The 27,446-nt window shown below is 48.8% G+C and overlaps 2 protein-coding genes across 10 annotated transcripts in view; one reads left to right on the top strand and one right to left on the bottom strand.

The window, feature by feature from the left end:
• LOC111078209 overlaps positions 1-7,683 on the top strand; it is a 45,641-nt gene extending 37,958 nt beyond the window's left edge. For 2 of the 3 annotated variants that reach the window (XR_005967521.1, XM_041591882.1), the window contains 2 exons: positions 112-172; positions 3,391-3,814. Coding sequence is in view for 1 of the 3 variants with exons in the window: in XM_041591882.1 (XP_041447816.1) it covers positions 112-172; positions 3,391-3,666 (337 nt within the window). In the remaining 2 variants the exon portion in view is untranslated. Of the gene's footprint in view, positions 1-111; positions 173-3,390; positions 3,815-7,162 lie in introns of those variants that run through there. The other variant, XR_002608232.2, reaches the window with a different exon arrangement.
• Positions 7,684-8,203: 520 nt separating this feature from the next.
• On the bottom strand, positions 8,204-27,390 carry LOC111078200 (RNA-binding protein fusilli). Of its 7 annotated transcripts, XM_022372767.2 has the most exons (13): positions 25,730-26,520; positions 22,457-22,885; positions 18,351-18,662; positions 16,544-16,820; positions 16,387-16,476; positions 16,269-16,323; positions 15,060-15,170; positions 14,652-14,922; positions 14,261-14,581; positions 14,027-14,173; positions 13,727-13,964; positions 9,439-9,674; positions 8,206-9,367 (listed from the first exon to the last, which is right to left on the bottom strand). In XM_022372767.2, the coding sequence occupies exons 2-13, from the start codon at positions 22,583-22,585 to the stop codon at positions 8,909-8,911; spliced, it is 2,646 nt and encodes an 881-aa protein (XP_022228459.2). In that variant the 5' UTR covers positions 22,586-22,885; positions 25,730-26,520; the 3' UTR covers positions 8,206-8,908. The 7 variants fall into 7 exon arrangements, with proteins under 7 accessions (XP_022228458.2, XP_022228459.2, XP_022228457.2 ...); XM_022372766.2 differs by having other exon boundaries at positions 8,204-9,367; positions 14,027-14,581; positions 25,730-26,523; XM_022372765.2 differs by lacking the exons at positions 8,206-9,367; positions 9,439-9,674 and having other exon boundaries at positions 10,892-13,964; positions 25,730-26,533.
• Positions 27,391-27,446: the final 56 nt, after the last annotated feature.

Genomic DNA, 27,446 nt, shown 5'->3' with positions numbered 1-27,446 from the left:
TCAATTGGTGACCGCAACAAAAGCAGAGGCCACTCATGGGAAGTGCTTAATGCGGAGTAATCACTGAATATTTTACTAATTTCCATTTATCCATCCAACTCATATTTGCAGATGGTCTGGCCTCTGGATCTTGGTATCAGCGCAATCCCGAGGGAGCCCAGGATTGGAGCAGGTAAGGACAAGGTTGCCGTTGCCCTGGACAAACACTCATTAATATCAGACTTTTCTCATCTGCTCCCTCGGTTTATGACTGCGGCAGGGGCTACAATTATTTATTTACTCCGTTTGGGATACTGCCCTGCGGCAGATGCTGCCCTGCCCCTGCCCCCTGCAGGCTCCCTGAGAGTTATGGCAAATAAACCATAAATTAAATTACCACATTTGATTGCCGGGCCTCATAACCAATTTGATACGACTGACTTCCTATTCCCCATGTGAGGAGACGGCCCCATCTCTGCCTGTGTCTCCGTCCGTCTCTGTGTTCCTGCTCCTGTCATAATTTGAATGCGTAAATGACTAAATGAATGAATGCATTATGTATGCCGACACAAGCCCCATTGCTTTCTCTGCGAAATTGATTTTTAAGTTACGAGCATACGCATTTATTTGGCAATTGAAGGGAGCGTCGTCTGTCGAATGTCCTCTGTCCTCTGTCGTCTGTTGATGTCAAGGAATTGCAATTCAATTTCTCTCTGAAAAGGATGCTCGAAGAGCACTCCCATACGGCTACCCCCAAGGCCCGGCTGCCGGCAAAAGATTTATGAGCCCAACGCACAAAAACGTTCATTGAAAACACATTTTCCATCTATGCCCATCTCTGGCATCTCTTCTTTTCCACTTCCACCTCCACCTCTATTCTGGCGAATGGCGCCTTGCACAGAACTGGAGCCTGGAATTGCAAATTCAATAAAGCATTATATAATATTGCCAAGACCCAAACACGGATACTCACACACACACACACACACACACACGGAGTCCCGGTCTGTCCCTCCATGCGAGTGCAATAATTTACAACATTTTAATCGAATTAGACGCTGACTCGGAAGGGGCCCAGAGAGACGGACGGACCTTGGCCAAGAGGCAAAATGCATTTTAAGTGCTGCAGTCGACGGCTGTGCACAACTTTGGCACTTGGCAGCATCGGAAACGGAAAGACAAAAAAGAAATTATACACACCACACCAAATGTGCCGGCTGGTGGGGAGAGCGGAGAGAAAAGGATCCACGGGATCCGTTCTTGAACTTGTGCCAGCGAATCTCTGTCCAGGCCGGGGGGAATGGGAATTGCATGGAATGGAAAAGCATTTAAGGCCAGCGATTGGTTGATAATTATGGGGCAGCTCCGACTGGAGATGTCTTGCGGGAAACATCCAGTCAATATTCGTGGCACTCTCGGCGAACTCACCCGAGGGGTTCGCCTCCCGTGAAAGCTCTTCTCTTTCGTGGATTTTCGTCTGCTAAATTTAAAAACATTTCATTTGCCATTCCAACGGCTTGCGCCACATGCAACCAGGCGCAAGTGCATCGGGACGAGGGTTGGCGGCAAGCAGCGCCAGAGAATTGTCATAAATTCCAGGCAATAAATTTCTATTTGTTTTATTTTCTAGCCATTCTAGGTTTAATTTTATTTTTGTTTGTTTGTTTGCTTGCCCCTGCCGAGGCGCGCAACTGCAGAATGCCACTAATGTCGGAGCCCAGGCACCAATTGCCATTCTCCACCTGCACCCAGCCCCATCTTCATGCACTGCATACAGAATCCAAGGGGGCATCCAGCGGAGCGTGCTGAAATAAAAATGCTCGTGCTTTGCTTGGATCTGCGTTGGGCACTCGACTCGACTTGCATTTGTTCCTCTTCCGGTGGCCAGCTGACACTGGTTACTCGCCCGTGGCGGGGCTTAATCAAATCTACAGGAATTTGTTATAGTTATTTCTACGATTATTTGGTTAGAGTGTACTCGTAACTGTTGCACGCCCAGTCGCAGACGGAGCGGAATTTTTCCGTTTTCCCTGCCTCGTGTCCCCATCCATTAAGTGTCTTTCAGGCGCTAATAACTTTTGTGTTTGCGCGTCAGCCGCTGGAAAATCGATACAGCTCAAATGATTGGTTTGGCGTTGTTCGTTGCGGAAAGGGCTGCAAGGAGGAGTATTACGTTGAGCAGGATGAGCAGAAGACGTAAGCGAAGCGAAGGCGGACAGGCGACAGCAGTGGCTGCCACTTGCCTTGTCACAAAATCCGCTAAGCGCCCCAGACACACTCATCGTCGTGACATGTAATGAGCCCGAAAGCTGACGGCGGAAGCGGAAACGCAAGCTTTACCTACCACCTTCCAACCTCTTCTTCTGCTGTGCTATAACACCGTGTCTTTAATTTTGCATAGTTTATTAAATCCCTCAGATTCGGCTGATTCCATTAGCTCTGTCATGCCTTGCTTTTATTGCATTATTATGAGAGCGAGTGCCCCGGAAAGTGTGCTCCGCTGAAACTACAATTTGCGTGTCTTCACTCCTGTGTGTGTGTGTGTGTGTGTGTGTGTGTGTGTAGCACAGTGGCTGTGGCAGTTTCAGTTGCGAATGACATGCAAACGTTGCATTATGAATGTTATTATAAAATCTCGCTAGTTCGGGCCGAGGCTGGGGTTGGTTGGGGTCGGTTCAGGCCAGGCCAGGACGAGTGCAGTCTGTGTATGCATTTAAACGACTCTATTTACCGCAAAATGGCTGCCAAACAACAACAGCGAGTGGAACAACATGCCAGCAAACAATGAACGATAATAATAATGACACAACAGCAACAAAAAGCACAAAAAGAAACAACAGCTGAAAAGGCAGCCTAGCCCGTTGTAATGGCCACCGCCCGCCACCGAATCGGCCAGCTGAAGCACATTTTAGTGGGTACGTGTGTGCGTGTGGCCCTATTTGGATGTGTCTGTGTGTGTGTGTGTGTGTGTCACTTTACAGCTATTTAAAATTTAAATAATAGCAGAATACAGCGAGAAAAAAGAACAACCGCACGAAATAATAATAAATCATGTGAAATACATATTTTCAGAGCTGAAGAACACATACACATACACACACACACATGCACATGCACAGGCATTGTGTTGGCAGAGTTCTACCATTTGGGCCAATGCTTTGGTCCTGGCGCCGCGTGTTGATTTAATAGTCGTGGTCACAAGCATTATGGCATGCTCATGATTGCCCCCAAAAATACGTGCCACATTCCCAACTCTCCAGCGATGTGTGTGGATGTGCGTGTGCGTATGTGTGTGTGGTGGTGTATCGCATATTGTTCCGGCTTGGCTTTTTATGTAAATTTCCCATATGCAATGCTGCTGCTGCTGCTGCTTCTTCTCATTTTTCCATTATTTATTGTGTATTTAAACAGATTACGCATTCGCAACGTGGCAATAGCAGAGCAGCAAAAGGATGTGGAGGGAGAGGAGGAGGAGGAGCTGCGGGATCGGAGCAAAGATTAACAAATCTAATGGGAAAAGGAGCAGTAGCAGAAGTAACAGCTTGTGCGGACTGCAAATTGAAAAAGCGACAACCAATGACGATGATGGTGATGGTGATGGTGACGGGGACAACTACAACGACAACGACCAGTAGCAGTACCAGTACCAGAGCGGGACCCCCATCTGGGAGTGCAAGGGGCAAGTAGTCGTTGTTTGCCTGGGAGCTAGGATCTAGGATCCGTGCTATAAAAATGGAAATTCAGCTCCCTCATATGCTCCACAAATCTCGTTTAATTGCTGTTGTTGTTGTTGTTAGTGCTGTGGTTGCTGCCGGTTGCTGGCGGAGCACGGGTGGTGGTGGTTCTGCAATGAAATTTCATGCATTTTAATTTATGCAAAGTGGGAGAAATAGCAGAAACCGCACGGCAAACCCAGCAGGCGAGAAGCATTGGAATGGCTGCCACATTGCGCCTTCAGTTTTGTTTCGTTCTGCACTTGTGCATAAGCACAATGCCAAAAGCGAACAACAACAAAAAAAAGAGAGTGCCAAAGAAAGCCAAAGAAGGCAAAAACTTGAATAAAATGCAATACGAGAAGCCCTGAAATGGCAATCCGAACTCAGCGGCACTGAGCTGAACTGAACCGAGCTGTTCAGAACCGTTCCTAGCTGAACTCCAAGCCAAACGGAGATGGAGACGAAGCAGGCGGACTGAAGCGACAGGGAGCAGTCAGGCAAGCAGCGAGCCACTTGGTATATACGTAATACGTATTTGGGCAGCGGGCAACACGAACAACAATCGCAATGCCTGTGGCAGTGGAAGGGGCAGGGACAAGCAGCTTGGGCTACGTGCCAGGGAGCCAGTCCGATGGCCCGATGCGGCAGGGAGAAGGGTAAACGGTATTAATGGGCAGCACAAGCACAGGACCTTCTTTTTGGCAGCAGTTGGCAAGCGTAACAGAAACTGCTGCAATGCGACTTTTTCGCTTTTTGGCTGTTGATGTCCTTTATGTATTGTATGTTGCACGTGCACCATACCATACCATACCATGCCATGCCATACCATTTCTGTGTCAGTCCGTGTGCTCGAGTGTGTGGCAGACAGTGCAGCAACATACAAATCACTCGAATGTTTAGAGATATTCGATTTTCGACTCGCAGCGAGTAATCGAATGCTAATGGAAAACTGTTGCTCATAAATATGCCAGCCAGCAAAACGTTGAAGGAAAACCATGAGCACGAGGAGCAAATGGTGGAAAAAGAGCAGAGGGAGCAGAAGGAGCAGAAGGAGCATCAGAACCGAAGCCAAGAACAGGTCGTAAAAACTACAAGGGCCATTTAACTTATGAGTGGTAGACGCCGATCCCTGGCAAGCCCCAGACCCCTCTCTGGCCACCTCTTATTCCGTGGAAGGTGGCCCGTGCCAATTGCCAGCGGCATCAGCGTCGACGGCTCTTCAACGTCATCAACACATCGTGTACGTGACTTTGCCGACAAAAATTAACAATTTCATTAGTAGCCCCGGTTGCAGGAGTGTGTGAAGGATGGCTGGAGAAGATGACGTAGTGTCAGCCAGAGGAGGAAAAGCTATGGAAAAAGGAAAGCTACAGCAACATCAGCAGCAGCAGCACCACCACCACCATCAGAAGTGGGAGAGAGAAAATAGAAAAAAGCTGAGGGGGTCAAAAAAATTGCTGCCACTTATCAAACAGACGCCCACATGAACAGCCCACACACTTCCTGTCTACCCCGATGCTATATCTGTATATCTGTCGGTCGTACGGGTCTGTCTGTCTGTCTGTCCGTCTGTCCGTCTGTCCGTCTATCCGTGCGGGTGTGTCTCTCCGTGTGTGTGTGTCAAACTAACGAACCGCGCTGTCCTCTCACGCCCGGTCCCCGCCCACTGCAGTCATTTACAATACGTCTAAAAAGGCGCTGCGTGCTGTACGTGCATCAAGTGCGCTTCAAATGCACTTCATTGCCTCCGAGACACACACACAGACACAGATACGGACACATATTGCTCGGAATTCACACTCATACACTTGCACACCCGTATAGTAGAGTGCTTAGGCTTTGTGCTATACAAAGTAAATGAAATCGTGTAAGAGCAAAGAGGAAAGTGGAAAAGAAAAAAAAAACACACAGCACGGTGAGCACGGGGAGCACCGAGAACATGGGGCAGGGGCACACTGGGGCAGACATCAAAAAGCGCTGGCTCAGTTGCCGCCACCTTTTAGCACTCACAGATTCTCAGCACACACTCACCCATACTCATACACTTTTGCACACTTGTGCACTCACACACAGATACACTCGCGCACAATCAATTGCCTAAAGTAGTTTGTAAAATAAGATAAAGTTGCAGTAAACTGGGATCTCGGGCAAAGGATTCCGAGACAGTCTCTAATGAAAACGTAAAATCTTGGCGCACTTGCCCCCGTCTCGTCACGCCCCTGCCCCGACCAGAGACCGACCTCCTCCTGGTTTATTTGCCCAAGATTTGTGAGCAAACATACATGGAATTCAGACTTTTTCCTCCCGGCTTGTCCTTTCTTATTATTTCGATTTATCTCCTCTGACTGCTTTACCCTTTGCTTTGCAAACGGCGCACTGCAGTCATTTTACTTGTGTGCCTCCCCTTGGGCAATTTTAAAGCTCCTCCCCAATCCCAGACCTAGTCCCAGTCCCAGTCCTAGCCCCAATCCCTATCTCTAGCCCAACTCCAATCCCTGTAAACGAATGTGAGCGAGTGCGCTTGAAATTTTGAGGGCAGCCAAGCGAATTTGTCAAACAGCAAATACGAGTAAATAATAAAATCAAGTTGGCAGGCTGGTAATGTGCTTGAAATTGATTTTTTGTAGCAGCAGGACAACAAGCGGAGACAGAGTCAGGACCACGGATAGAGACAGGGACTGGCTACAGACAGGACCAACAATTGGCTACGGGGAGCGGCGGGATGGCTCGGTAAATATTTGGTCAAAAAATTTCCGTGCAGGTGTTGAGTTGAGTTCTGTGTTTGTTTGAGTTTGTAGCTGGAGTCGGGCAAGGATTTAAGGCAGCTTCAGTGGATCTGACGAGGACAGCAAGGATAAGGGCTTAAATTTTCACCCACAGTGAGGCAATCGCCATGCAAAGTAGAATTTGTTTCGGCGCTGGCGCTGTCAGCTGAAATGCTCGCTGGAACGCAACGAAATCCCCTAAATCAATAAAAGTTTCGATGGCTTAATACCAAAGCGGAAGAGGTCCTTCGCCCAACTTCCTGGATGTGGCGGCGACAGCAGTCGCTGCTAACTCGGCTGCCGAAAATATGCCGATGCCAATTCTCCGCCCCGTTATTGCATTCCCGTTGCACTGGCTGCAGATGGGATGGTATGGGAGCGAGGATATTTTTTTATTGACTTAGTTTCGAGTGGCAGCGACGAAAAGTTTCAGAACTCTTACAGCCAACCAACTCTGTGCGGCGTCTCTATTATTGGGCTGCTTACTTGGGGCGTTGTCTAGCGATAGTTTTTTCGGCTCTGCGATTACAAATGAGATTTATACGGCCATTTCCGTGCCATTAGCGGAAGTTCCAGTGCACTGCCTAGTCGAGTGTGCGGCCATAAAAATGCCTGCCCCGAGAGACTACGTCTCGTTCTCTCATCTTTTGCCCCTGAGCGCATTAACCAACAGTTTTTCTCATTTACTTCTCTTGTTCGCAGGCTGACTTGTCAACAGAGGCACGCCTAATGTCCTTTTGAAAGGATCCAGATCCTCCCCGGCCAACGGATGTCCACTGCAGCGGCGCCAGCCATTGATAAATTATCATGTGAGCAGCAGAAGGATGCAGATGGCAGCTGCAGCAAATGATGCTGCATAGAACTAACCCTCTTCCTACCTTCCTTCCGTTCTGCCGCTCAGGAGCCCAGCAGTCCAGCAGCCCCACCTGCGGCGACTTTTAATCTATTTTAAATGTGCAACGGTAATGGTACGGTGCGACCGGACGATGGTTCACAACGACCGTGTCTCTTAAACTGGTCGGTGGGACTTTCGTCCGTTTGTAACGCCATTTGTCAGCGATTTATCATCATCGTCGGGCCCCAGTGCTCGTATCGGATTATTTATGATCCCACCTTGTCGGATGTTGTTCCCCGCATCTGCTATTTATAATGTCTAGCGATAGTATAATTAATTGATTGACAATTTCATAATTTCCCTGATTCATAATTGATCAAATAAACGACTTTATATTCAAACAGTATCAATTTGTGTTATTCTCTTTTAATTCAGAGTACATTTACATATTGGAGCGGAAGATCCGAAGCCAAGAATTGGCCAAGAAATCAGCATGAAGGCTTATACATACGAGCCTCGTGTGTACATGTGTATGACACACAGCGCAGTTATTGGCACGCCACGCCCAGATCGGTAAAGAAACAGAGGAGATTTATTAAAATAAGCAAAAACACTCTTGTACAGAGAGCCAATCATTTTCCTTCAAAAGGAAATACCAGGGATGGCCATGTCCCACAAGGCGAATACAATCGATTGGTAAGACTCTTCCGATCAGAAAAAGACATCCTTGATTTGGCAGACCTTTTCGAAGTCATATTTTCGAAAGGCTTACTTTCCCATGTGCGAAAGTATACAGACTGACGATCACCGCCAAATACGGTGATTTCATATTGCGTAGAAAAGAAAACCAATATTTAAATGATTTCGACTATTTGAAGTCGTGCAATCGGGAGATACATTTATACGAGTATGGTATAGATATTTTATTATATTTGTATAATTATTTTAAACAATTGATAATATCTTTTCATTGTGAATGGAGTAACAAACAAATCAGATCTGAAACGGTCGCTTTTCGGTACGTTCTGGGTACTGCGTGCAGAATAATAACAATATTTTTGATGGACTAGCCTAGGGATTAAACATGAAAATCGCCTCAGGATCTGAGCTTGGCGTACAGTTTCAATAACATTAACATGCAGCTAAAATTAGATAATTATATAAATAATTTGACTATTGACTAGGGATAAATTTGTCATATTTGCTTTGCGATCTGCCTTCTCTTATCTGCTTCTGCTCTTCTGGCTTCGCTGGTTTCTTTTTCTAATTGGCTAATAATTGTATATTTGGATATGGTGCAGCAGCTTGAATAAATAAAATCTTGAATGGATTGCACTGGGCATTCTACCTACTTAGGCACTAGCGGATAAGGTAATGTAACATATAGAAATTCATGAGACAGCGGCCAGATTCCTTCCTTCGTAGCTCCCTGGGCCAGGAATGTTCGACTTTCGAACTTCGAGAGTTTCGCCGTTCTCTCGCCGCTTTCACCACTTTCGCCATTCGACTCGGCTAACGCGGATTTGGTTCTAAACTAGACTACAGACAAGTTTCTTCGATTGGCAAGACAAAAGCTTTGCTAAAAACGTATGCGCGTGAGCCATAGAGAGCGCCTACGAAATGAAAAGCTCCACGCAGGAGTTGCTCACTAGAGTCGTGGCAGCAGCTCCCGACGCCCCCTGGCTGCTGGTCTTTAGCGTGGGCGCTGGCGTTGGTGTGGGCGTGGACGTCGCATGGTTTGTGTCAATGCTGAGCAGTGTCGACGATGCCGTCAAGGTGGATCCAGTAGCGGAAGCCGTTGGTGAGGCCGTAGGCGGGGACACAGCTCCAGTTCCGTTCAAGGTAGTCGTGGTCTCTGGCGAGGCACCGAGCTGGTTGGGACTTGGACTAGCAAAGCCCAGCATCGGAATGGGCAGCTTGCTACCACTGGCCGTGGTCGTTGGAGAGAACTGCTTTGGTGGTACAAAGGTCACGGCGGCCTTGGTGGTCGTGAGTATCAGGCCGGTGCTGGTATGCGGAATGGCCACGCTAGGCGGTGAGAGCGGTGATGGGGGGAAGAAGTCCAGGGGATACTGAAAAGGAACCCCCGAATTTGTATGTTTAGTTTCATATAGCGACGGGATCATATGTAGATTAAACTCACCAGAGGCTGCGAGGGCGAGTGCGCTCCCGGTTGGCTGTAGTAGGTGGTTGGCGAGACGGGCGGACTCGGGTAGGGCCAGTAGACGAGCGGCGGCGGGTAGAAGGCGGACGCATGATGGTGATGGTGGTGGGCATGGTGGGATCGTGGCGTGGCCAGGAGCGGCGTGTGAGGCGACGGTGGCGCGGCCCCATACGCCTGGAAGGGGGCTCCAAAGTGGGCGCCCAGCACAGTGGCACCTGAATAGAGACGGAAGAGAGGGTTATTCGAAGGAACTTTAGTCAGACTCAAAGGGATCCCTATCGTAGGCATAATGGGGGCATACAATTCGGGGAGGGGGAGTAAGTGTTGTGAGTATGGCTTGGTTGGTTGAGTGTGGGAAGAAAGAAGTACTAGGCATATACAGGATATATGCGGAAATTCACATTTGTCTACATTTACAGATAATCAGAAGATATTCCTATTTGTTGCAGTTATTCTTGTTCTTTTTCTTGTTCTTGTTCTTGTTCTGGTTAGCAGCTGTCCCAAAATTTCTTGTAGCCGTTGCGTTGCCTTGTTGCCGTAGTACTTGTTGCTGTTGTTTTTTTGTGGGTTAGTGTGTGACCTTATCTTAGTACAAGTAATTAGGTTGGGATTAGTAGAGGTAAAATAGTATTCAAAACACTCACCGTTTAGACATTGCAAATGGTAGGAGAGACATACATATATATTTGGTATTGTATTTGTATCGGTATTCTTACCACCTCACCTCACCTCACCCAGAGACCATAAAACATTTGCGCACATACGAGTAAGTTTAGACATTTGTTTTTGTTTTTTGTTTGTTTGTTTTGTTTTGAATTTTGAGTTTCTTTGTTTCGATTTGTTTTGTTTTGTTTAATCCAAGCACCAACCTTTAGAGATAAAATTTGATTATGCACCCAAAGAACTGCCAGCATGCCAGCCTGGCAGCCTGGCAGCGGACAGAGTTACATACAAGATGCGTCTATGAGTAGTACGTTCATGATGGACATTCCACTTAGGGTTACGAGAGTATTACCAAAACAGAAACAGAAACGGAAACAGAGCCCAAAACAAACTTCCAATGCCGCTTCCATCTCCGCTCCATTCAACTCCAACCGCTCCGAGGCGCAGCAGCCCCGCTGAAAACGCGATCGAGTCTAAAGCTAAGCCCAAGCCAGATACCCCAGTTACATGTACATATATGAAATGGTGAGGAAGGGAGTTGGGGTAATATGGGACAGTACGGGTACAGGGTACATGGTACAGGGATTGAGGGTTACAGTTATACAATTTATCCCGCAGAAAACGATATAGATTGATTAGTAGGGGGAGCTCTGTAGGCATTAGTAGGTTGGGTCGATCCTCTACACTTAATCAATGAGCGAGAGACAGGGGGGGCGGGTGAAAGAAAGTGTATAGTACGGAGAGAGAGAGAGAGAGCGAGCGTTGATAGTTTTTAGGCGGTATGTTGATATTTTATTGATGTAAAATAAAAAAATTAACCAAAGATTGATCACTAACAGCTAATGGTAAAAAGATGGAATATCAAAATCGTAAAATGTGTTCCACAATAAAAACGTTGGTTGTTGTGCGTACAAACTAGTTAAGTAGATAATTGTTTTTTAGATATTTAGATCTTTAAAGTGGCCGCTGGAGGAGGATCTGCCAACCCAAACCCACTCGGAAGCCACTCGATTGCCGCATACGGGCACTCGCATAAAAACTACTAAAGGCTAAAGGTTAAATTAGGCTAAGGACTAAAAGCTAGGCGAATCTTTCCCGTGCCTTTCTTTCGTTATGCCCCTCTTAGCATTACGAAACTGAATGTTAGACGCAGCAGGAGCCGGAACAGGATAGTGTCAGAGGGAGCGATAGGAGGGAGGGTGTGAAGAGATAGGTAGATAGATAGATAGGGCTGAGCTGGAAACAGACTTCCATCGTTCTTCGATCGTTCTTAGACGTCTACGTATACGTATACGTATACGTACACGCATACGCATACGCATACGCATGTGCGTGTATGTGGATGTAAGCCCAAGACACCAATTACCGTTATCATGTACATAGACCAGACACACTAGACACTAAGGCGCCCGAATGTACGATAAGCAGGTCTTAGGATTAGGACTGGACTACATATGTAGATCCCTTCAAGGACTAATAACTAAATTAGTGATGACAGATAGAGGGAGAGAGAGAGAGAGAGATACAGGGAAGAGGGAGAGGGGAGAACACACAGAAAAATAAAGTGACAGTGATAGAATTATTTGCCGTTTGCGACTAACACCAGTTACGCACACTTAAGCTACACCATAGATCTAGATTATGCTAAATATACAATGTGTGTACACACGATATCAAATTCAAAAAACAATGAGATTATTAAAATTATTGAACGCATGTCAGTGGGTGGATTGGATTGGATTGGGGTTTGATCTGGGGTTAGCTTTTCGTTGAGAGACAGAGAGAGAGAAAGGATCGCATCGCATCCGAGCTCTGCATTCAGACCAGAGCACGAAAGACACAGGAAAGGATTTCAGACTGATTAAAATTAATGCCAACCAATTTTACAAGTGGTACGATCTTAAGTCTAGGCGTGTATCGTGTATTATGGATATTCCAAATATTGTCTTACAGAATTTCGATCTGAATTTCGTTAAATTTGAGCGCATTAGCCAACACCTGACGCCGTTCGTGGAGGGAATGCGAGTGTGGACTGAAGTAGACATTAAAATTAGATTGCACTGAAAGGGCGAGGGCGAGGGCGTGGGCGAGGCCCAGGCCATGCCGCACTTCCTCCACGAATGACGTTAGCCTCTGTTGATTGCTTTCGAATCGGGCGAAGGATCTTTTCTTCCCAGATCCCTCACTGTCGCACACACACACACACGCACACACACACACCAAGCATCCGAATGTGGAACAAAAGTGAGCAAATATTTCTGGGACCTTTCGAATCCTCGGTTAGCGGGTGTTCAAATGCGTGTGAGTGAGGAGCAGTGCAACTGTATGTGTGTGCGCGTGTGTGTTGACGATATTAGATATGCTTAGACCATAGACAGAATGCTTAGGCTGCTACGAGTACTCCATACAAGAAGAGTACTTAAGTACTTAAGGCTACTCCCATTCCATTCCCTTCCGGGAACGAAATCGATTCGCTACAGAATTATGCTCTAAATTATGTCTGGTATGCATGGGTGTGTCTCTGTGTGGGTTGCCATGATGGAACATGATATGCGCGTGGATCGTGGATAGATGTGTGTTTATGTATGTATGTATGTGTTTGTATATGTTTATAAAGCACTCCGCCGCCACTCACTGTGGATTGCAAACGGAATGGAACGAAGCGGAATGTGCACGAAGTGCTGGAGAAATGCTCTCAATCGACTCATAAGCGGAGACTCGCCTCAAATGCCCGGATTGTAGTACGAGTAGACGCTACTAGGCGTGCGGGTGAGCGCCCGCTTGGCCGCACTGGCTGCAGCCGCCGCTCCGGCCGCCTCCTGCTGGAATGCGTTTTCGTACGACCGCTTCATCGACTGCGGCTGCGCCTGCGCCTGAGCCTGTGCCTGTGCCTGGGCTTGGGCTTGGGCCTGTGCTTGAGCCTGAGCGAGAGCCAGGGCCGAAGTGGATGCACTCCCAGCCGCTCCGGCTTGCATGTAGCCAAGGGGAAAGTGCGGCATGTAAGGCCGCTGCATGAGCACAAACTGGGGCTGGCCCGACTGCAGCATTGCATTGGCGTAGAGCTGCTGCTGCTGTTGTTGGTGCTGCTGCAGGTAGAGGGGGTGTGACTGGAGCATGGCGTTGGCATACAGCTGCTGCTGTTGCTGCTGTTGTTGCTGTTGCTCGGCGGCAAGAGCGGCGGCGGCCTGCTGACGCACCAGAAGACTCTGCTGGGCTATGAACTGAGCCTGCTGCTGGGCTAGCAGGGCGGGGCTGGCGGCGGCCTGGGAAGCGGGCGGCGGCAGCGAGTAGTTCAGCGGGTAGCCGGGCGGGGCCTGGCCCGAGAGGGAGCCTAGGGCCACGGCTGCGTTCTGCAGCGAAGAGTGGGCGGCGGCGGCCGACGGCTGGGAGGCCATGAAGGAGGCCAGTCCACTGGCGGACGCAGCCGCGGCTGAGGTGGAGCTCAGTGGCGTCAGGAGGGCTGGGGACGTGGGCAGACCATGGTGAGCGGTGGCGTGGCCCTGGGCGTGCGAATGCGAGTGTGCGTGCGAGTGTGTGTGTGAGTGGGAGCCGGAGATCGCCGACTGGGCGCCGGCTGGGGTCGGCGGCGACTGAGCTAACATACCCGTGGATAGCAGCGAGGTCTGTTTGTGGGCATGGCCGTGGTGGGCCGGCGCCTGGGCGACGGGCGAGGCCAGACCGCCGTTGAGGACCATGTTCATGTCGTCGCCGGAGCACTGGAACACCTCGATGTAGCGGAATTTCTTGCCGAAGACCATGAACTGATTGTGCTTGCGCTGGGCGCAGAGCCGCGCAGAGTCCTCCGAGTCCATCTGGATGAAGGCCTCGCCGCTGGGCTGGCCCTGGAAATGCAGAAGGATGAGCAAAAGTGTCCAGGGCTGAAACCTGAAAGTCCTTGACTCACCTGCGCATTGATCACCATGTGCACGCCCTGGTAGATGATGTGCTTGGCAAAGTCGTCCAAGAAATGGAGGATGTGCTCCACCATGGCCTCGTAGGGCAGGCCGCGCAGCCTGATGCAGTTCTTTGTCGTTCCCGAGGTGATGAGGTGCTGTGGGGGATGGGGATGTGGGCACAGGTTAGCTGGGACCGGGACTGGGGCATGGGCGTGGCCATAGCCATGGGTGACGACACCCACCTGGGGCAGCAGGGGCAGCTGCATGGTGGGCAGCTGGGCGATCAGCGGCGGCTGGCTGTGGCTGCTAGTCTCAAAGGTCTTGGGGTCCATGGAGCGGTTGAGGACCTGCTGCACCTCGGCGGTGGTCGAGCGAAAGAGCTCGATGTATCGCTGCCCAATGGACTCGCGGTGTCGCCCCAGCGCCTTCGGGGCATCCCCCTCGTTGGCAAACAGCACGAAGGCGTCTCCAGTGGCCCGCCCGTCCGGCTTTTTCACGAACAGAACGCCCTCGTTCGCATCCAGCACGTGGCAGGGCGCCTCGCCCGTCGTAAAGAAGTCGAGCTGTGGATCGAACGAGAACGAAAATGTCAGTTTCGTCTCTCTGTGGGTGGATGGAACCGATAAGACTTACCACTTGCTTGGCCGTGCAGTCGTAGGGCAGTCCCCGCATCCGGATGATCACCTGGGCCCCCTTGGAGAGGAAGGCCTGCGCTTCGTTGGATGCCCCTCCGGCAATGGCCAGAAAGTCCTCGCCCGAGGCCCGGTACACCTCGATGTACCTGGCCCCGATGTGGTGCTTGTGCCGCTTGAGCGCCATGTCGCGATGCTCCTGGGAGACAAAGCGGATCAGGGCCTCGCCGTTACGCCTGCCCAGTGGGGACAAACAAAGAGCGACGCCGCCCCTGGTGGGTGGGTAGGAGGGAAAAGAGGGCAGAGCGAGATTAGAGACGATCGCTTGTAATCTGAGCTGACCCGCTGAACCCGCGTCTATCGGGGGGCAGGCTTATCAATGGGTTGGCTTGACTGCTCCGCTACTCACTTGGCTACGTTGAGTCCGCGGAAGAACTTGGCAATGTCCTGGTCGCTGCTCTGCCAGGGGAGTCCACGGGCGCGCACGATGCAGTTGCCGTCGACCTCGTCGTCGATTGAGCTGCAATTGAAGGAAATTCGAATCAGAATTAAAAAAATTTCAGTGGCAGAGTGGACTTCGTTATGCAACATGTGGTTGCTGGGGTGGGGTGTGTGTGGCGTCTCTTTCTGTTGCTACTTTTCGATCGCAAAACGTGACTTGGCCGACGTTTCACCGATGTGCACCAAAAGTTCTGGACGATTACCAAGCCAAGTCATCCAACATACGAGTATAAACATTTTTTGCTGACTCTCCCAAAACACAAACATGCAAGTAAAGATTGAGCCACACACACACACAGATAGGGGGGACACACACACACAAAGAATGTCATCCAGAAAAGGGGCCAAGCAGCAAAAAAAAAAAAAATAATATGATATGAAACGCGAACTAGAAACCGAAACAGAAAACAAATAAAACATGAATAATGGGGAATGGGGGAATGGGGTAGACAGACGAATAACCAAATCAGTTGGCTGCCAGGAGTTCCAACTAATTGCCATTTCAGAGTTGGAGGGGTGGAGTGGGTTTTCTGGTGCGGATTACCTTGCCACTAATTGAATATTTTTACGAGTGTAGCCCGAAACAGACCCGTGTCCAGCCAGAGGGCTCTTTCTGTATGGGCGGCGAGGGGGCGAGGCGTTTCCTTCTAGGTAACAAGAATTTTCCAAGGCGATAGCGATAACAAGAGCTGTGCATTCATTCCACGCGAAACACATACAACACAATCCCTAACTAAAGCCCGCTCTGATCCACAGTTACGACGCAATCCGATCGGATTCGATCTGACCCGATGATCGCCCTACAGCAGTACTCTGGCAGTACTCGACCAATATACTTGAAGACGCGCCCGAGCTCTTATCGCTTCCCAATCCAAACGGTAACTGACGAGGCAGCAACGAAGACGAAGGCGACAACGACAGCGACGACCACGTTCCAGTGGCCGCTTCGTGCCGCCTTCCAGTGTTTGGGGTCTGAGTCTGAGTCGATTTGTATGGGTTCGGTTCTCGGCTTTGAGTGAGAATTTTTCGATGCTCGAAGAAGTGAGGCCAGAGATCGACAAGAATTGGATCAGCTGCTCGCTGGCGTTGCTTTTGGAGTGAAAGGGGAGCTACTCACCAAATTCCAGGTTCCAGAATCAAGGTGACCAGTTCGTTTGATGCGAATTTGTGGCCTGAAAAACGGAGAGAGTCCACTTGGAGCACGCAACTTAAGCCGATGTGAGTCGAGTACTCACCTGCCTGAAGGAGGGTCTGGATCACAGTGACCATGTCGCGGGATTCGCGTATGTAAAAGTCGTTGTCCTCCACCGATGTCGTGTTGAGCTCTGTTTCGGGAAGGAAAAGGATCGTTTAGAGAAGGGTGATGCAATCGATCGAGCCCCCGCCACTTACCATTCAGCATCTCTCCTATGGACTGGGGCACGGGCAGTGTGGGCGATTGCAACATCTTTTTGATGTCCTTGACGGGGACCAGGGCCCGCGACAGATCCCCGGACTTGTAGCGCAGGAACTCCTTGCGCAAGTCGCTGAACCGATTGTAGTATGCGGGCAGCTCCACGTCCTTGGCGCAGGCCTCGCGGTGCAGGCACTGCCTCAGCGGCAGCTGCCCATCCGTGATCAGCTGGATCTCCGTGTCGTGCAGCGACAGAGAGCGAAGGTAGGCATCGAACTGTGAGAGAGGGAGGCATATTCAGAGGGAGAATGTCAATGATATTCCCAAACAAGGGAGAGCACGGTGCAAGGTTCAGTGGCAAGGGAAATGCTCCCACATTCCAACCGACGAAAGGTGTCTCGGGTCACAGTTGCTGCCACACTTCTAGGCTGCGAATACGCCCCAATGCCATTTGCCTAAACCCGTTTAGTCGGCTCTGCTGACGGTGTCGCTATCGCTGCCGCTGCCGTCGCCATAGTTGCTGGCAATTATTGTCAATTAAACATGCAGCAGGCAGCGGTTTTCAGCCATGTCATCGTGAGTAAATATAACACGGCTTAATGTCGCATTACGATCCGGGGCAGGCCCCAAGGAATCGCCAGCCAGATCACATTGATCCAATCACAAAATCCACTGATAGCATGCACCTTGGATTACAGGGGTTCATTCGCATCTGCATACGACGCTGACTCTCGCATCTCCTCCATCTGCAACCACCAGCGACAGAGAGAGAGAGAGAAAGAGAGAGAAAGAGGCGGCTTTTATTGGCCCTATTGACTCAGCCAATTAGTATTCCAATCTCACAGCCCCTGCCCTTTTCACTGTCATTCTCTCAGTCAATGGCGTCACGAGACGAACGCGGATGCACTCCCAAGCTAAAAATTCCATGACCAGTGGGATTGATTCCAAGTCTAGATCTATGTATATGGAAAAGAGTCCGCCCAGCTAAGCGACCACATCTGATATTCCATATACTTATCCTAGCCTAGATTTAAGAAAACTCACAATGACTCTCTTTAATCAGATGTAATCGGAGGAAATGCAAGTGGAACCCTCAGTGAATCAGCCTCTGGTCAACATTTCGAAAGGCTGGGCCTCTCGCTGTTGCGTCCGTATCGAGATCTTTTATCTGAGTCGTCGAACAATAATGTAAATATGTATGTGTGCCTACCAGCTGGCAGATGTCTCTGGATGGAGGCTTGCCCCAGCGGATCAGATAAGTAGAAGATTACACAGAAGACCCAGGATTAGGGTGTTTGCTGTGACCTATCCGAGGCCCCAAAGGTTGCGTGGAATCGAAGAGTAAATGCAATGCCCCATGACGAGGCAATAAATGTGTTCCGTCCACTCATCGTGACTCTCTCTGGAATCGGAATCGGAATTCGAATCGGGTGCTTATCAGACACATCGATGCCTCCTCGTACACCACGCAACACCATTAATGTCATTCATCTTTGCCAAGAGCGTAACTTGATGCCCGATTGATAAGACTTGAGAGAGGGTTCAGAGTTCTGGAAGCCACTTCGAGGGTGGGTTCCTTAAATAGGCCTCTCCCTTCTTCCCTCTCTCTCTCTCTGTCCCTCTCTCTGTCTTCTCTGCATCTCCAGCGGTACGGTGTGGGGCAGGCCTAATCTTATCGGATTTGGTTGCCGGTTCCACCTGATAACACCAAATCCAAACACAATCCAAACAACCCGCACAACGTGCTCTGCCTCTGCCTCTCCTTCTACCTTGCCCCTCTCCAGGTGGTGGATCATGTGTACGTACCTCTTCGATGGCCTCGTTGAGCGGCTTGCCAGCTGACTGAGCCTCGGCGATTGGCAGAATCAGCTCGCTGCTGTTTTCCAGGATGCCGTTTGCCGAGCTGCTACCGTTGCCCGTTCCGCTGCCGATGCTGCTGGATGCGCTGCTGTTGGCATTGGCATTGCCAGTGCCATCGATGGCGCCTGTGCCGATGGACAGGGGCGGGGAGCAGGCCGTGTTGCTGGTGACGTTCGAGTTATCCGAGGAGCTCGAGATGGTGCGGTCCTTGATGAAGTAGCCATCGGGCCGGACGAGTATTTGTTTGGTGCCAACGATCTGTGGACGAAAGAGATGGATGGGAGCGGCATTAGTGAGGAGTATTTTGGGTGGCTCCCTAATCAAAGTAATTTCTGTGTAAGCATGACTGCTGTTCCCCCACTGTTATCAGGCGGAGCACGGGCACAACCGGCTCTTAGCCACAGTCACCCGCCCCCCAACAATGGTTGCTATCTCTAACATCCGATAGTGGGGTACACCTGCGAACCACTGCCAAGTTTCTGGATGTTTCTTGGCCGCAAATGTGCCCCGCACACCCCTAGGGGGCACCAAGATCAGTGCTTGCGTCAGCGGATATGCAAAGGAGACGATCCGAATCGGATTCGGAATAGAAATAGGCATCGGAATCGGAATGGGAATCAGAACGGAGCCAGCTGGCGGCCCTGCAGGTAGTTGGGCCCTATGCAAATTGGTGAAAAAGGGGGAACTAAACGTGTACTTTTCTTTGTTTTCCGATTTGCGTTCCATCGATTTGCATAGCCATTGAATGCCTGAACAAAAACGGAGGGAGGGAAGGATGGATACCTAGGACGGACCGGGACCCAGAGACAATGAAATATTTATGAGTGTCGGTCATGTTAAATTCATCGATGAGCCCTCCGCACCACACCTCACCACACCACACCACACCACACCACACACATTTGGTTTGGGGTTAAGCTCGCCCCTAATTATGCCGAATGGATGTCCCCGATCGCGATGCATGGATGTCCGATGGAGAATAGAGAACGTGGAATTGGAGTATCGAGAATGGGAATGGGAATGAGAAAGGGAAACCTTTCCATTAACCTTCTGGATCAGCAGAACGAAGTGATCTCTGGCCATGAATGAAATTATAGCTAAAGTCTCGCCAGAGCCAAGAGTTCCAATTGTTGGAGAAGTGGAGCCAGAGAGCAGAGATTCTCAATTCCCCGCACTGCTCTCCACACTCTGGCGACTGTTTGCAGTTTGTTTTCGAATGTTAATTAACTTTAATTGTTGGCATACGAGTCATAACCAGCCTGCAATTAACATGCCAATTACTGCGGCTGTGTGCTGTACGTGTGCAACGTATCAAATCAAGAAAATTGCTCTCCAACAAGAAATCTATAACAGAGAAATGCAATTGACATGGAATCGCCATCGCCTGAGATCGCTCTCGCAGCGAGTCTCCATTTTAGAAAGTGACTCTACCCTCTTAGTAGTTCTATATCGAACTGTTCAGTTATTATGTATAATATACCATTCCGTTTGGCAGTCCAGCAAGAGAGCCAGTCCAGGTCCGGCTCATTAGGCATTCTGTCGCAATTGCTGTCGAAATCAGAATCGGGAAGCATATTGGCCATTATCAGACGCGTCAGCAAATCTAATAATAATTTGCATGCGATTTCTATGTCTGGCCAAATCCGTTCGCCCTCTCGATGCCCGTCACGATGACGACGACGAAGGCGTTGCGGATGGTTGCCCGGACCCTGCTCGCGAATCAGTGGCCAAATGAAACACTTCAGTTATCAGTCCCAAATTGCTTCCGATATGTGCAGATAGATAGCAATCGGGACGTCGCGTCGCGTCGGATCCAGATCCAGCCCCACTTTCCACCAGACGTGCGTTACCGTTCATCCATCCGTTCACTATGTGCCTTACGAAATTTCCATAAATTTCGCGCAGACTGAATTTGGTATTCAAATTTTCTTAAGATATATTCCCAGTAAATTATATTTTATACAGAAGTCTGGTCTGGGGTCTGTATGGTCTCAGCTAGAGGCACCACCTCATTAAAGCGTAAAAGAGCTTGCCCATGGGTACAAGCGGGGGGAGGGATAGGAGGAATATGATATTGGAGAAATTCGAGCGAAACTTGACCCCATGACCTGTCCGAATATTAGCAAAAGAAAAATGAAATACTAATAATACTACTTATAACGTCTCTTCGAATGCCTTCCATCTCGGGGACTCACCGCAGAGATTAGCATAAAAATTGGCCCCAAAGTCGAATCGTTTTGCGAAAGCCGCTGGACACCAAAAAGCCAGAGCTAGAGCCACAGTCAGAGCCCAAGAGCGCAGCAATTAATTTATAAAGATACAAATTTGGCAGCCGCGTCAGCAACAAAAGCCGGTCAGCTGGACGGGGTCTAGACGCTCTGACACCCCGCACACAGGGCACAGAGTCAGGGCTTTCGGTTGGGTCCGACTTGGCCGGAGTTTGAAGTAATTGCAACCCACTCAATGCCACTGCCACCGATACTGTCTCCGACTCTGCCCCTGCCGCCATTAAATGCCACTTAAGAGGAGCAGAAGTTGGAGGAGAGGCTGCACTCGCTAAAAGGTTGCGTGCTCCGTCCGGCCAGACATAGAATCGAGACAATGTCAACCTCGTGTGCAGGCAAACATCAGGTAAATGCCCGTAAATAGCTTCAAGAGCTATTCCCTTTCCCGTGCCCCTCCCCCTAACCCATAACCCATATGTCGGAAAATGGCAAGCGATTTCCTTCAACGGCTCGAGAACGCGGTGCGAGACAACAACCTAATATCGGTGGGTACTTATATCTAGAGCCCGAACACGCAGCCTCCTCCGGCAATTGAGTGGACGCTACGTAACTCTGTCCAGCTCCGTCCAGCCCCCGAGACAGCAAAAAGCCAGCGACATCCAAGTTTGTGTGCAGTCAAGATTGTCGTCGAGTATTGGGCAAATAGAATTACGACTTGAAAACATCATTGAACCCATCGGGAAGGGAGGAAACTCTCGCAGGGAAAGCAGACGCTACTAATAGAGTGATTATTTTGGATTTGATTGCATTGGATTGGATTGGATGGGAGATGTCACTAACGACACTGGGATTCTCGAGACCTTTCCAACTCAATCTCAAGCCGAAAACCCAAACCCATTACATCATTTAAATTTTTTTTGATTTTCTGTGTACTTTCTTGGAAAACTTAGCTATGCAAATAGATTTTAATGGCTGGTGGGGGCCTCGAGTCGAGACGAGTCGGACTTGGGCGATAGTTTGTTCAGGGATTTCGTAATGCCGTGTGCCTCTGGTCTGGCGAGGGTCTGCGACAAGGTTGCATTGCCACCGACACCGCCTTCCCTCTGATGTTTAGAGATTTGTTTCCAAACAATTAGTGTCAAACGCTTGGCAAACTCAAAATATGCAAATATTCATATATAATGTCCATAATGTTTCCCTCTGCCTCCCCTTCATATGGAAGGGATATACTAAAACATAGTCGGTATATATATGTATACACCAAACAAATGGAACACTTCTACTCTAAAGGGCATAGAATACGCTTTTTTACTCATGAGAGAATCTCTCAATAATTATATGTATCTGTTGTTTCAGAGATCTGTGGATTAATGCACTAAAGGGTATTCCAGGCTTCGGCTACGTCTGTATCTTGCGCTTCCTCTTTGGTTTTTAATGGCGAATCAAAGGCAAGAGCTTTGTTTTCGGTGCTCTTGTAACATAATCGACAAGACACACACCCCAACCATACCACTCGACACCACGCCAAGCCACGCCACACAGTTGAAAGTGCAGTATGCTCTCATGAGAGATTGTATGTGCCAGTGTGTGTCAGTGTGTGTCGTTGTGTGAGTAGGCCAGTGGGCCGTTATCGCACAGCATTCATTAATTAAGGCGTAGACGAAAGCCCGAGCCCGACCCGAGCTCGAGCGAATGATCAACGCTCAAACAAAATGGTGGCCAGTAGGCGGCGCCAGAGAAGCTCCACCAGATAGATCAGAGAGGTTTGATGGCGCTATCCCCCAAGGGATAGGGGGAACAGGAAGGGGCAAGGCTTGAATAACTCACCTGACCCGTGGCGACCTCCAGCAGAACGAAGACGAGCAGTATGATCTCCTTCTCGTCCGATCCGAGTCCGGGTCCATTCTGGCCGCAGGTGGCGATGTACAGAGAGACAACGTGCTCGGGCACCTGCATCTTATGTTTCTCTCTCGCTGGAGCTGTAGCTGTAGCTGGAGCTGTTGTTGATGCTTATGCTTATGGGGATGATGCTTGATGATGGCTTAATTGTCTTTCAGGAGATCGATCTGGCTACTGATGCTGCTGCTGATGCGGCTGCTGCTTCTGATGATGATTATAATGATGATTTGGCCACATTCCAGCGTTCAATGCTTTGTTGTTTGGGGTTCCGTGTCTGTAGCGGACTTCGAGCACTCTCTTGCTGTGCTGGCTTAGCGGGACTGCATCTCACGGCTGCTTCTCGGCCATTGGCTGTGCCTGCGAATGGAATGGAAGAACGAGAGTGGGGATGATTGCACAATGCACTTGGACTTTAAGCGTATACCCGGCCACTGCCAATATAAAAACACTAATTACGAGTGCGTTCAAGAAATGTCAAACAACGCGAATTGGCTCGTACTAAAACATTTCCAACCCAACAAATCGAAACTTAACGAAACAAAAAACGGAAAAAACGGAAAATGAAGTGCGGAAAGCGAAAATTCAAAAAAGAAAGTCAAAGTCCGCCGATTCGTGAAACTTGGCAACGCTTGACACTTTGACACCTTGAATATGCAATTCAATCAGCTGTCCAGGTTTTCTGGTTTCCTTGTTCCTATGAATGGCGCTTTCAGCAACAGAATTGCAGCGTTGATGACGTTCACCTGCATTTGTGCTCGTAGTACGAGTACCTTCTAATACCGCTGCTGCTGCCACTGCCACTGCAATGCCATTGACGTCAAAAGGGTCAAATTGAAATTAAAGTATTAACCCGCAAGGCGATTTGAAATTTAATTTCGCTAGACGACAAAGTGGAAAGACTGCGAAAACGACAACGACGAAAAATTACAGTGCAATTTTATGAGCATTTTTAATGTGAAAAGTTTTACTTTTAATGAAAACAGAAACACACTCCAGAGCCCAAGCAACCAACCAAACGACGGACCTGACTGTCTCTCTGTATGTACGAGTATGTCCGTCTCACCGACTCACAGGCTGACTGACTGACTCGCTGACTTACTGGCAAAGTTCATCAAGATGGCGCTCATGGGTTAATCGGGGCGCGCAGGCGCTGTCGTTGATCGCTGCTCTGTCTTTAGTTTCTGTGTGGAGAGCACTTTATGATTACTCTTTGCTGCAATTAAATTTTAAAATAATGCATACGTGCAAAAGGCCAAGCTTTCGTAATTAAGCCAGAAGCAAAAGCACTTTCCGCGGGTCGGGCTGGGTCCGATCCGAGTCGGATCTGCGTACTATATAGCATATCGCTCGGCTCGGCTGGCTTTTATGTCCCACACTTGACTAATAACTCAAGCTGCTCAAGCAGATTTATCATCTCTCCCTCCTTCCCTATCCATCTCTCTCTCTCTCCCAGTTAGCCCTGGTCCCGCCTGGTCAAAAGCTCACTGGAGAGGGAGGATGGGGAGGCAGCGCATGCTTGGTTAACTCTTTTCACTCTCCGCTTCCTTCTTTCCAGCTTTGCTGCTTTTGGAGTGACCATCTCTTAATGAGCGATAGCGGTTGTGCTTTGTGCAATCTATGACGTTTGCTTTTTACTGTTTTACTGTCAGCTTTTTGCATCTCCGTCCCACCTTTGCCCCGGTCTTGCAGCAACTGGGAAATCTTCGTTCTCAATACACCATATGGGCGCCCGACGGGTTGGTTCCCACGTTTGGCAAACCCCAGATATGCCCTACAGAACTGTCTGAGAGGGCCCACACATGGGCTAGAGTTGCTAGCTATGACTTTAAACTAGTTTACTGGGCATTTCTGACAGCCAAAAACCCCCGTGTGCGATCCCTGGGGTCAGGTTCACGGAAATTGTCAGCATGTTGACCCCCGAGTCAGTGTCGCAATGGAAACTTTGCTTCAAAACCTTATGTTTCCTGTTCCGGACTGGCCCTTTGAGAGTATAAGCTGATAATCCCTAGAAAACTTGTTTATCTACCAATTCTTTTCGACACTTCTTTATCATAAGTCGTAGGATGGTCAGGGAAAACAAGACCCCGACCACGCCAGTACTGTTATATTTGAAAGTTTTCCCTTTCGTACTGCACTTGAGAAACCTGGGAATCTAAGCGCTCCCCTCTTGGACGTACGCTTTTCATTAATGAATAACGGTTCACGCGTTTGGGTCCAATTAAGATGGACCGCAAGAATGGGTCAGAAGACAATGGAACAGCGCTGGAGCCCTCATTAAAAGAAGAAACTCAAAATAACCGACTCTAACGCAAAATCAAACTAAACGGAGACGAACCCGAAGTCGAGGTGGAAGTCGAAGACCGGACCACGACTGGTGGCCGTTACGCTTTTGAAAGACAATACAATAAAGCTGGTGATTAAATATAAATTAGTGACAGGCGCAGCAGCAAAAGCAACAAGAGCAACGAAAACCAATGCAATTAATGAATTGTTGCCTGCTGATTGGTAAACCAGAAAGCGAGTAGATTTTACAACGTTTTTTCGGTCTTGCTTATTAAATTATGAATTGCGCAAGTTTTTCTGTTTTATGCACTGTTCCCGCTCGAAAATCTGATCGCCGCCTCTGGCCGTTGGGGCAACAGGAAACTAATGATTGCGCAAATTGTTGGCCAGAAATGCCAATTGCCAAAGTTATTTTGCCAGAAAAGAAAAAAGTAAATCGTTAGCTCAGGCAGCAACTGCTCTCCATCCCTCTCCCTCTCTTCGCTCTTATGCTCGCTCTCTCGCATGCAACAAGTGCAGCTTGTGGTTCTTGTTTCGCAGACGATGCGACTCTTAGATACCCTACTAAGCACTTAACCCACAGTAGAACTGCTCATGTCTGAAATTCATGAAGATATCTAATCAGGGCAATGATGTTAAAGTCGGGTCGTATCTTCTTGTTGAACTTTCTTATCTAATGACCGGACACTCACTGCAACTAATATGACGGTCTTTGTGGAGTAGGGTATCATAAACAAGTCTCAGCCTCTCTCTCTCTCTCTTTCTTTGCCTCCTGCTTCTTTACACACTTCTCTTTTCGTCGTCTTGGTCTTTGGTAACTGTAAATATGTTTTCACTTTGTTTGCGCATCCACCTTTGAGCGGGGCCGTTGTCTCTGTTCATTCACTCTTTTGTGATTATGCTCAGTAGATTTCTCACCTATGGCAGCAGAATCTTTTCTGAATCGGCTTCCTTGATGCAACAGGTTAGTGTGTGAATGATATCTTCTCTTGCTCTCTCCTAGATGTCCTCCCTTTGTAACAGCTTGTTCTCTCTCTCTCTCTCGAAGCGCGGCGATTTAACTGTTTTTTCTTTGCTTGTTTCTTTTCAACACGTTGTATACATATTGCACTTGTTGCCTTTTTTATAATTTTTGGTTTTTATTGCACTTTCTTTTCTCGCCAACACGCACACACATGTAAACCTGTGTGTGTGTAGCTGTGTGAATGTTATTTTAATATATTGTTAACACCCATGCCTTCACTGCTGTGGCGTCTAGTGGCTTTGACTAGAGACTAGTACACTTGCTTAGACCGCGATCTTAATACCAACATACGGATGAAGGGGAGACAGAGCGGTAATGGTACGAAGCGTTGACGCCGACATCGGCGTATACAAGCAAACAAAAAACAAGTCACTTTTTGCCTCCACTGCTGTTGCTTCTGCTTCTTCTTCTTCGCCTGTTACTACCACTTTTAGCTGTTGTCTTTTTTCTAGTTTTTGGCCGGAGCGAGAGAGGTGTGTGATTGAGTCTCTATATGTGTGCCTGCGTGCATGTGTGTCCAGCACTCCGACTTAGGCAACCGTCGCGTCCGTTTTGATCCAAGCTGAGAGACAGCACAGAATATTCAAATATAATTTTGTATGATTCTTTTTAAAAACATTTGTATTTTTAAGAATCTTGATGTTCCTGCGATTTGAACTAAACGAGCGACGAAGGAGCGCGCGCAACGAACCTGCCTCGACGAACATTCAAACGGTAATTCGCGCTCTTTTCCTAAACCAGAATATATATGGTATATATACGTGGCCACGACCACATACCTACTGGAGAGAGCGCACACTCACGAGAGCTTGCGCGTTTGACTCAGGTGTATGGAGAGCTGGTAGTGGTGGTGGGCATGCCAAGCCAGATTCCAGCACGCATATACTGCCCATGTACGACCCGACTGCTCTCTCCGAGTATGTTTGCCAATAGGCATGCATATGTATGCATGTACATATGTATGTATGTACCTTGAAGTTGGCTGGTGGCCCGTAAACAAACTCCGCAGAGAGACCAGAGAGTTGACAAAGCTCGGCTAGAACTGCATTTCGAAAAACGTTTTTTTGGCTTGGCTCAAGCTTCGAGCTGTGATTGCTACTACTCCTATGACCCATCCCCCCCTCCTCGTTGGTATTTTTCCCACGCTGCGCAAGACAGTTACGCTCAATGAGCGTGACACGCTCGCTCTCTTCGACTGTCATTCTCTCTCTCTCCCTCGAGAAGTTACCTGCGCCGAGTGCGCTCCGCTTCACTAATACCAACACCAGTAAGCGCACCAGTACGCATACACTTGTACTTTTCACGTTGTGTTTGTGCACCGCCGCTCTTCTTCTTCGCTTGCTCAACTACCAACAAAACTGCCTACGTACATACCTGTTTGTCTTTCGGGGGCAGCGCTGGAGGCTCAGATACATTATCAGCGGCAGTTGGCGGATTGAGATTCACTTTTGGCCATCGGTTAGCTCTTTTCTATATTTAAATATTAATCCACTACTTATTTATACGACTCTTTTTGTAGTTGGAGGAGCTGCTGCAGCAAGCAACAAGCGTCGACGGCGACCTAATGGCTAACACTTGAGGAATCCAAACGCGTTTTGGTCTAAACGGTAG

This window comes from Drosophila obscura, unplaced genomic scaffold, assembly GCF_018151105.1.
Source record: "Drosophila obscura isolate BZ-5 IFL unplaced genomic scaffold, ASM1815110v1 contig_151, whole genome shotgun sequence".
NCBI classification, from domain to species: domain Eukaryota; kingdom Metazoa; phylum Arthropoda; class Insecta; order Diptera; family Drosophilidae; genus Drosophila; species Drosophila obscura.
Note: the sequence above shows the minus strand (reverse complement) of the source record. Positions and strands in the feature narration are given on the sequence as shown.

Coding starts and splice junctions, on each gene's coding strand:
- LOC111078200 (XM_022372763.2), bottom strand. CDS start 22,585: ATGCAGGTGCCCGAGCACGTTGTCTCTCTGTACATCGCCACCTGCGGC. Junction 16,821..18,350: donor TCAACGAGGCCATCGAAGAG/GTACGTACACAT, acceptor CCTCTCTCACAG/TTCGATGCCTACCTTCGCTC. Junction 16,477..16,543: donor CATAGGAGAGATGCTGAATG/GTAAGTGGCGGG, acceptor TTCCCGAAACAG/AGCTCAACACGACATCGGTG.